This window comes from Rhea americana, unplaced genomic scaffold, assembly GCF_003343005.1.
Source record: "Rhea americana isolate MKP2758 unplaced genomic scaffold, rheAme1 scaffold_68, whole genome shotgun sequence".
Classification (NCBI taxonomy): domain Eukaryota; kingdom Metazoa; phylum Chordata; class Aves; order Rheiformes; family Rheidae; genus Rhea; species Rhea americana.
The window spans coordinates 347348-357860 of NW_028186845.1; the positions used below are offsets into that span (position 1 = coordinate 347348).

Sequence of the window (10513 nt, forward strand, 5' to 3'; positions counted from 1 at the left end):
GTGTTCTGGAGTATGCAGTGAAAGTATATTGATATTTCAGGTTGTTAGCCCATCAATACCTGCAAACACTACTTTTTTTTTTTTTTTTTTTTTTAATGGATGAGATGATAGGCTATACCTTTATAAAGCAGACTTTCCCATTTGACTTTGGTGTGATGTATTGTGCTCACAGCTTCACTGCAAATGCAGAGGTTGTTACTTCTTTTTTTGTACAGTAATGGCATCCAGGCTCAAGTTTGAATACAGTGGCTATAATTTTCCATATTTCATAGGTTCTTTATCCCAAACTCCTGTTTTTCGGTCTACAGTAATAAGAAAATTATTTTAATGTGTCTTTTATTTGCACAGTTTATGTTGTCTTTAGGAAGTGATGAAGTCTTGGAGGGAGACATTATTATATTATACAATAGTTTCTTGAACTTCAATTTCAGGACTGATTTTGCAGAAGTAGGCACTAAAACTTTACTACTTAATGTGGCTTGAATTGAGATTTTTTTTTAATTAACATTTTTTTTTAAGTATAAGCCTGTAATTTTTGACTGTTGGAACTCTGGTGAGAAAATACAGATTCAGGAAAATTAAGTCCATTTATTCCATTTGTCTCATCACTGTACAGATACTAGTTTCCTGTACTGAGACATCTCTGACTATTCAGCTGTCACACAACTACCACTTTCAATATCAGAGATATTTTAATAGAGGTATCATACCTTCTTCTTCTAAGGCCTAATCAGAAACAGAAACAATAGTTTCTGCTTTGGTAGGCTTCTTTATTACATATCTTCCCCAAGTACATAGTTTCTGTGATACAGAGCATGTACAACTCCAGGCTACGGAGATTCTAGAGACAAGGAATATTTTAGACAATTTTCATATCTAAAAATACATCTGTATAAAGTTTATATATGTAAAGCAAATTCTGGTCATTTTAAACCACAGGGAAAATTGATCCAGTACTACACAGCAGGCAGTCCATTGTAAACAGCAGTTCTGATTATCTAGATAAGGCAGTGTCAGTCAGGTAGCAAGGTGCTATTTTAGGACCTGGGGAAGGGCAACAAAGACAGCAAGGCTAACACATTCCCCTGTAAGTGCAGCTTTCAGCCATGCCTTCAGTTCATTGAAACTCTGCTGTGCATTCATTGGGTATTAGAAGTGTGAAATACACAGACAGGTTTTTCTTAAAAAGAGGAAGGCTCTTACCCTTGTATGGGAGAAGAGTGATTTCACTTATCTGAGCTGGTGGTCCATTCATACTTTGAATCACTTTGCTTTTTTCTTCTTCTTTTACATACTTGCCCAATATTGCTACAGTGAAGGGCAAAAAAGTGTCAAGATCTAGTGCATGTAGAGACTGCTTCAACTGATGTCATTTTTCATCCCAAGAAGAATCCTCATGTGGTTATTCCTCTGCTTTTGGTGATGTAGGCTCTGTCCYAACTCCATGCTTCACATGATTGCTCTGAATAGAAGTGGCAGGTGGGAAAATGAACATGTAATCTGCCAAAGGGCATCTGGGCTGGGAACAAATAGACCATGTTCTTCTTACCACCAGAGGGATATGATTATTCACAGCATGATTCTTCTGAGGTCAGAGAGGATGGCTATACAAAGATAGACTCTAATTCAAGATTTTTTTGATCGACTCTTAATGATATCTCATGTACCRGTCAGTAGCAACCAATAAAGGGCAAACATTTTTGACCTTCCTTCCATTTTTTCTTAAGTATTTTCCATCATATAATGGCAATAACACCAGATAGGAAGTGAATTTCCTGGATGATACCTGCATTTTTTCAATGGCTGAAGTCTTTACCTTGAGGATCCTGTCCTCAAGCCATGTGGCAGTCTCCTTTTTGCAGTCTTTTGGCATTTAGTTGCTGTACTTGACTACTTCTAGTGTAAGAAGGGCAAAATATTATGCAGGTAAATGACTCTGGATTTAAACACAAGAGAAATGASAAGATATGATACTAAAATACAGATTGAAACAAAACTTTGTAGCAGAGAAAAGTCAGATCTCTGAGACAGAGTTAAAGGTTTAAAGACAGCCTTGCTTCCTCAAGACTGTGTTCTTCAGGCCTGCTGTCCTCCAGCAGTCATTTGGCATCTTCTCAGATTGCAATGAACTTGCAGGGTTCCCTGTGCATCCCTGGGAAAAGCTTTATTTCACAGTGCCTGTGAGAGRTGGCTTTATGTCTGCTGCTTGCTCGCCCAGGAGTCGCCTGTCCTGTGCCAGAGGTTCCATGCTGGTGGTGTCCCCTCCCACAGTCAGGAGGTTTTGTTGTCCTAATGAGCCTGTAGTGCTCAGGAAARGGGCAGTGTCCCCTTCCATCTGACCCAAAATGTAGCAGCCATGAGAAGGAAAACAGGCAGCCACCCTCTGCCTRTAGAAAAGGGCTGCTGTGACCACGTTCTTTACAGTTAGTCCTAATGGACAAAAGTCATCTGCAGGTGTTCTCTTTGTTGTTACAGAATTTCCCTTAGTCCAGTGTTGACATAATAAAATGCATTCTGGTACACTGAGGTTCCAAGAGATCAAATTTTGACCTCTCGTTCTAGATTTTTTTTTTCTTTCTTTTTTTTTTTTTGTTCAGGGCCCTTTTGCTGTGAATGACTTGAGGTAAGTGAAATCATCACTTAAAATAGGAAAAAGGTTAAAAAAAGAAAAGTAAATTCTTGTAAAAAATTAATGTGAACGATTCTGTTGTGTATGTTATACTACTAGAGCCTGCTTACACKTTTTCCTCATTTAAGAAAAATTTGAAAGTCCAAAAATAATACATGCACCTACCTGAAACCTCTGATTACAGCCAGTAGCATTTACYGTATCACTAAATTTCAGAATAGTTAAGCCTCCTACAAAATTCAAGTCAGAGYGTGACTTTTCTATGGCCTGAAGCATATGTTAGCAAATTTGCTGTTACGTCTCTTATTTCTTTTTCTTTTTTTTTTTTCCTCGTATATTGGCTGCACTGTTAGGTTTTTTCAGTAACATTTTATTTACAAAAATGCATTAGTCTTGTTGTTACAGCCTCTGATAGAGCTCTTAAGAACAAACAATGTGGCAAATTGACATTGTGTCCCTGTTAAACGAATTCCCACTGAGTGGATATGATTTACATATTGATTACYTCATTTTCTTGATTGCCCTTTTGCTGGGAGATACTGGATAGGGAACAGTGGAGAGCATATGTGTGAAAGAAGGAAATCTTGTGTCCTATAAGATACCTCATGTGGGTAAAGCAARTTTCCAGACCTCTTTCCAGACCACCGTGGTGAGCGTATGCTGGAATGGACAGAGGACTCACCCACCGAGCTCGGAGCTGAAGATGAGCAGGGAAGGGGAGCTGCAGGYTGGCTCTGTGTTTTGGATCTTCACACAGGAGGCTACCAGCCGTAGTCCTGGCTGGCGGTGGTGGTCTCTCCTCTCTGTGCTGGCACCTCTCACCTCCACCTGAAGTGCACCGGAGGACACCATGGTTGACACTCCCAGTTGTCCAGGGTCCCTGGACTGCAGTGATAACCTTCCCTCTGCTCTTGTTCCCAGCTGGTCCGCTACAGCTCTGAGGGCGTCCTGCAGCTGGGGCCCCTGGGCTCTACAGCCTTTCTGCCAGACTCAAAATGCCTCGTGGATGATGGGAAGGGCAGGACACCTACTCTGAAGAAGTGTGAAGATGTCCTGAGGCCAGCACAGAGGTTCTGGGATTTCACGCAGGTACAGAAGAGCTCCTTGGAACCACATAGCGATAAGTCTGAGTTGAATACTGTTCTAAAGGCTATTAAAAAAACAAAGACAAATGATCTTCACATCTTTAGAGGACTGTTCTAGGAATCCTCCCTTAAGTTTTCTATAAATTTTCTGATGTGCTTTCTAGGAATTTTCCAATATGCATTCCAGAAAGCCCCTGATTTATGATTTTTAGAAATCTTCCCCCCTCCCCGCCTTGTACTTTGCAGAAATCCCCCTCCTTATGCTTTCTAGGAGTTTTCTCATTAGCTTCCTGGGAACAGCCCTGCTGCTCAGCCCATACACTTTCTACGAATCCTCCCTTTCAACTCTCTGGGAACCCCCTCAAACTTTCTAGAAATTTTTGGATATCCTTTCTAGGATGTCCTCCTTCATACACCTTTTATGCTTTCCAGGAAGACCCCTTTATACTTTCTAGGAATTTTCCATAGACTTTCCAGGAATCCAGTCTTATGCTTTCTTGAACTACTGCCCCTGTCCCTTACAATATGCTTTCTAGGAATCCTCTCCACCTCATGCTTTTTAGGAATTTTCTGACACAAATTCTAGGTCTCATCGCTCTTATGCTTTCCATGAAATTTCCCACACAGTTTCCTTGAATTCTCCCTATGCTTTCAAGGACTTTTTGATTTGCTTTCTAGGAATTTGTTGGTTTGTTTTAGTATTATTTCTTTCATCTAGGAATTTTCCTGATGATATTTAGGAAGTCATGAATCTATACCTTTTCTATGACTGCTGCATCACTTTCCATGGGATCTTCTAGGCCTTTCTAGGAAGTTATCCCTGGGCTCTTTCTTGGAAGTTTCCAGTGCATTCTAGGAAACTTCTGATGCTTTTTCAGAATTTGTGTTTTTACGACTTTCCTAGATTTTTCCAATAATTTTCAGTTCCCAGTAAATTTTTAGTACTGTATAAGAATTCCTGTTTCTAGGGCTGCTTTGCGATTTTTGTAGCATCTTCCTAGGAATTTTTGAATTCAGAGCTTTCAATTGCTTTTTAGTGTTTTCAAAAGAATTGTACATCTAGTACTTTTTTCTTCTAGTCTTTCTATCTTTTTCTATTCGTTCTTCTAATCCTTCTTTTCTTTCTTTCAGAACGGTCCAATCATCAGCAGAGACACTGGCCGTTGTCTAGAAGTGGAAATGTCAAAGGATGCAAATTTTGGGCTCAGATTAGTCGTACAAAGGTGCTCGGGGCAAAAATGGATGATTAGAAACTGGATAAAGCATGGCCGACATTGACTGCTGGGACTGAGAAGCTGCCTCTCCTGCTGTTGTCCATTGCGCAGTGTGCCATACCTTGCAAGGCATTTGTCCTAAAGCAAATCAGTTTGAACAGGACTTGGTTCTCAACAGTCCTCCATAGCTGGGCATTTAAAGAGAGTGGAAAAAAAAAGAAAAAGCAGACACTTACACGCCCTGTTTGACTCTTCATTGTTCCTGAGGATGACCTGTGAAACTTCAAAAGAGTTTTCTGTTGATTTGGAAAACTCGGGATGGTCGGAACACAACAGAGGAGTGGGTTCYTTAAGCTCTCCTAGAGGAATTAATAGACAGATGGTTCTATGATGAGTTGAAAGGAGAGATCCCAATACTGCCTCATAAAGAGAGTTCTCTGATGGTTAGCTTTTTAGCTTTAAGTTACTGACTGGTGCACAACTCCTATGGTGAATAATCATGTGCCTTTTTTACTGTACTTCGTATACAAGGGAACTGGAAAAATCCTACCTTTTCAGCTTGTCTGATTCATTGTACAAAACAAGACAACCTGTAAATAACACTGGAAAATATAAGATAAATTTAAAGGGCGGTTGTCTAAGAGTCTCTATTTCTAGAAAGAGACTGTTCTGCAAATGTTTACAGGTGGTTCTCAACCTTCAGGTTGCTAAAAAGCAGCATTTTAGAGACCTCTTCCAGTTAGGAAACAGGTAAATGTTGAATAGGTAAAATTGCCACATGGCCAYATTTTACATTTCTTGGCTGTAAAGGCGTCACAATGCAGCACTTGCATATTTAACTCTTTTGAGGCAGTAGATGTCCTAGTAGATGATTTCTAGAGGACTCGGTTGGTACACAAGCTCTGAGTACATAAATGCAAGGCTCCCATCCTGCAGTGTAGTGCATGCAGGTGCACTGTTGCATTTACCAGCAACTGCCTAGAAACCGGTGGGGGATGCTGAATACTCATCCCTTCTGAAAATAAGGCCGTTTATTTAGTTGCCAGCTGTGGAATTTAGAAACTTAATTTGAAGCCTCCGTTTTGTTACCCATCCCATGTGAAAATGTCAAATGTGAGCAAATACGCTTTGTGAGCACTTTCTAAATAAACCAATCAAGTCATTTCAGTATTTGGAAAAAAAAAACAGTAATAAGAAGACAAATTAGACCAAGGGAGAACTAGACAGCATATATATGTACTGTTATTCTGAAATCTAAATGTTTTACTGTAGATTGTCTGGCGAGAGCATGTTTGTGAACCTGAATTTAATAATGTGTYCAGTGGTTCATGCAGTATCTATGAGCAGGTAGCCGAAACAATGACAAGGCCTTATCCAAAGGCTGTCGAAGTTGATGACCACTGTCAATGTCAGCAGGCTTTGGATGTGGGTCAATGGCAGATGGCTTTTCATTACAGAAGATTCAGCCATACTGAAGGAGAGACAGAGACACTGCCTGTTAACTTCGCTGCCGAATATTTTGATAATAATTTAAATTAAAGTTTGTTTTACTGACCCAGGAAAATAGGTAATACACTATACAGACACTATAGTACAAYGAATCTAGATGTTCTGGTTTTTGAAGAGCTTTTGCCATTCCTATGTCAAAGCATGCTGAACAAAGTAAAATGGAAACAAAGTTAATTTTATCCAGGGCATGATATCTAATAAAATATTTACTTTTAACATGCAAGCTCCATCAGTTCTTGTCAGCTCTTGGTTGTTATCCAGAGAGTGTATCTCTATATTTTGACCCTATTTTATTTTTGAAACAGAGTGTACAAGACATAACACAAAGCCAGTTCTCCTGGAGTTTTTTGTTTGTTTGTTTGTTTGTTTGTTTGTTTGTTTGTTTGTTTGTTTTTTTTGTGTGTGGCTAATACCTGATCTTTTTATGTCAAATGGATGAGGTTACACCTGAATATATATAAAGAGAATAATTATGAGTGAGATTCCAAATATAAAAATTGGTGCTTAAATCTCTGTGTTTTGGTTGGTTGTACACGGTATCTTCTGCAGCATAGCCAGACCTGTAGGAAGAGGTAACATCTTTATTAAACCAAGCAATACAGTAATAAATTTGGACAACCTTTGTACTCAAGTCTTCCTGCAGGTCTGAAATAGAGTTAGGAAGCTTCAGGCTCAATACAGATTGGGAACAGTTGCCCTGTATTTAACCTCATTATGTTACTCTATTAGACAATTTCAAAGGATAGTTACTATCTACAAAGCAGGTGTTGAGTACTTTGTACACGATTTGTATTTGTGAGTGACTTTTATTTTCTCTCTAGCTACAGTTTAAAAGGGAGAGATTATATGAAARCGGTGTTCTTTTGTTTACTCTGTTGGAATTTTTCTCCTTGACATATTTGGCTGAGGGAGGTGGGGAAGATAAAGAAGGAAAAGTTGTTATTTACCTGATGAGTGACTGGGGAGTAAAGCCACAAATCATTCACACTCTCTGTAGTCCTCCCAGTTAATAAGTGATAGCTGTTTTGTATGAAGATGGCTGGAAGTTAAAAGTAATTGTATATCAGTATCATTACTGTATGCCTAATTATTACAGCACAAAGTTACTATATTTATCAGAGGCTAATATGCCGCATGTTATTTTTTCTTTTTTTTTTGGGGGGGGGGGGAGGTTCACTTAGTATCAAATTGTCAGTCTACACTTGATCCTTGGTTAGCAGTGGGGCAAGAAGCCTTTCAGATTTCGAGCAAGTAAAAAGGAAAGGCTGAGTATTTGGGGAAATACCAGACTTACAATTTAGTATCCRATAAGGAATGTTGCATTTGTGGTTTAGGAGATTTGAAGGTGAGAATCTTTTACTGGCAAAGATTTCAAGCAGGAAAGGACAGCCCTTCAGTATGACACCACCATAACGAATGTGAATTGGTTGCCCTTGGAATTTCATTACCGCATGTTTTCAATGTCCAGTGCAGAGAATTCAGATGTGATCACACAGTCTAACTGAGGGTCAGCTCTGGCAAATTTTGAGTACTGTGGCTGACCTCTGCAGAAGGCTTGTGGCAACAAGACTTTCAGTATAAGAGGGAAAATAAATTTATGTGATAAATGGATCTAAGATTTACAGAATAATATAAAAGAATTCAGAATATCTCTTAAAGGTGGGGTTGGTATTTTCTGTGCTTGTCATTTTCCTAAGACTTACTGAAACAATTTCTTACATTTGGGAAATACATCTGTAGGATTCTTTTTTTTTACTTTAGTCTTTATATGTCTGAACCACTGCACTGGCTATGGTTATTAACATCATGGCTCTGCATGTGAGAGGGTCTTAAATATTTTCTCATAAAAGGAATAATAATAATTTTTAAAGCCTTCAGTATGATCTATTTTAACCAAAGTCTGTTGGTCTCTTGTCGTATTTCATCTCTTAGTATAATCCAAAGTCCTGCTTAATAGTGTTTCACATTTTCATTCTGGTTTCCAACAGAGCTGCAGTCCAGATACTCTGAGAAGTATTTAATGTAATGTAAGATGCCTTGTAGAGGAAATTCAGTTAAGAACAGAATTTTCAATTGCTATTTTATTTGATTTAAGAGATTACAGAGTTAAATGCTAGATTCAAGGACAGAATAACAGAAGGCTAAAAGGAACATCAAGCTGCTGTCATAGACGAACATGTCTGATAATACTTTTGTAAGCATATCAAGATCTCTTTAAAATTAGTTTGAGTGCTGTGAATAAAAGACCTATTTCCTCTGAAGGCTGAAACTATTTTCCAAGCTGACTGTATTCTTGGCTTGATGAAAACCATTTGCTCCTGAGCCAGAATTGTCCTCTAGCTATATTGGCTCACTGGTTCCTGAGGCACGCCTACCCCCACTGGGAAGCAACTGAGAGAGGGAAGAGCTAATGGAGGTATAGATTAAGGACCCTATAAGTTCTACTGGAATTCCGTAACAGTCTATATTGTGGCCATCCGTGCAGCATGAAAACTCTTCAGGACTGTCCCACATCCAAAAAGCTAAAGACCTGCAGCTCCACAAGACTGACCTAAGATAAAGACAAAAGCAGTTCTTCCTACATACTCTGAAAGTATCTCATTTCAGTGAATGATTTGGGGTTTGGCATGTCTGAAAATCAGCCCTTCGCARTCCGTGGCAAACTGTTTACATCTCTTCTTATCAGCCTGCTCCTTTACAAAAACTGTTCCAGTAGATGAAAACCTCACTGGCCATGTGACAAAGGGCATAATCTATCAAATATAGGGCAGCTGAAATTTTAAGTACTTAAGCCACAACTAATAAGGTTTAATGAAATAGCATCAGTCCTAATCTGTTCTTTAGATCAATTACATAGTATGTAATTCCTTCAGTATCTGGTATTCACTTGAAATGGTTCATTAGCAGCTATACAAAAGAACATTATGGCCTGTTTCTGGTCCCAATGAATTGGATTGTAAGAAGAATTTCAATAGAATCTGGAGTCCAGAGGGAGTTTGACATATTATTATTCAGTAAGGACACAAATACCTTTGTTTTTTTGTGAATGGCTTTGCAAAGAAGAAAAAGTATCAAAATTCTCACAACTGAAAATGTTCCTAGGAATGAAGATCTTCCATTTTTGACTGCTGTTATTTTGACTAACTGCTACTTACTGCTAATGAAGGCCAATCCTGAGGTCATGGTACAGATAAAAGGTGGTATCGCAATTTAGAAAAACTAGCTAACAATTCGGATAGAAACCAAAGAAGACTCAGGTCTTCMCATATCTGCACGTCCGTATGCCACCAAAGTAGATTTGATTTTATGTTCTCTCTGGAAGGAATCATGAATTTTATGCATTCTTGTATTGCTTCATTAGGAATACGTATTTGAGAGGCTATCATAACATGTACCTCTAAATCTTAGTTTGCTAACACTTTCTTTTCCCTCTCCAGTGACTTAGTAGACATAAGGTGAGAGCTGCAATTACAGGATGCATGAAAAATATACTAATTGGCACCATGATCTAATGAAGTATGTGCGTTATGCATTTATAGCTCCTTGTATGGTAACATGGAGATTCATGAAATACTAATGCAGTCTGTATATCCTCATAGAAATGGAGTCTACTTACCTAGTGAAGTAAGGGAACTCAAGGAGTAGACCCTGTAACTATCTAGCTAATAACAATGAGTTTGGCATAAAGCACATTAATATTTACGTCACCTAGAAATAGTCTAGAAAWTGTAAGGGATTAGCTTCAGGTTCTATCTTAATAGTCACCCTATTTTACTCTGGTAACTGTTGAAAATATCTTGTCCTTATAAAGGACTGGAATGTTTATGCTGTGTGAAGATTTTAGCTGTCTCCACAATGCGCCAGCAATAAGTAGCATTAGAAAAGAGATTAACGGTGACCTCTTTAGCACATTGTAATGGATTTTAGAATGGTTTCACAAAATATATTGACTCACATTACAAAAGTATAATACAGTACTATAGGTATTTTGCTTGTGGGTTGCCCTAAGTCAAAACAATATGTTTGCCCAGGAATATTTACTTATAAATATCCCATTGAAGCAATATATCCTAACC

The 10513-nt window shown here is 38.5% G+C and overlaps 1 protein-coding gene across 2 annotated transcripts in view; it reads left to right on the forward strand.

Moving 5' to 3' along the window:
• GALNT9 (polypeptide N-acetylgalactosaminyltransferase 9) overlaps positions 1–6618 on the forward strand; it is a 154155-nt gene extending 147537 nt beyond the window's left edge. Inside the window, exons 10-11 of one of the 2 annotated variants that reach the window (XM_085321073.1) lie at positions 3551–3718; positions 4846–6618. In XM_085321073.1, coding sequence (XP_085177199.1) covers positions 3551–3718; positions 4846–4992 — 315 coding nt within the window. In that variant the 3' untranslated portion in view covers positions 4993–6618. The remainder of the gene's footprint in view (positions 1–3550; positions 3719–4845) is intronic. The other variant, XM_085321074.1, reaches the window with a different exon arrangement.
• Positions 6619–10513: the final 3895 nt, after the last annotated feature.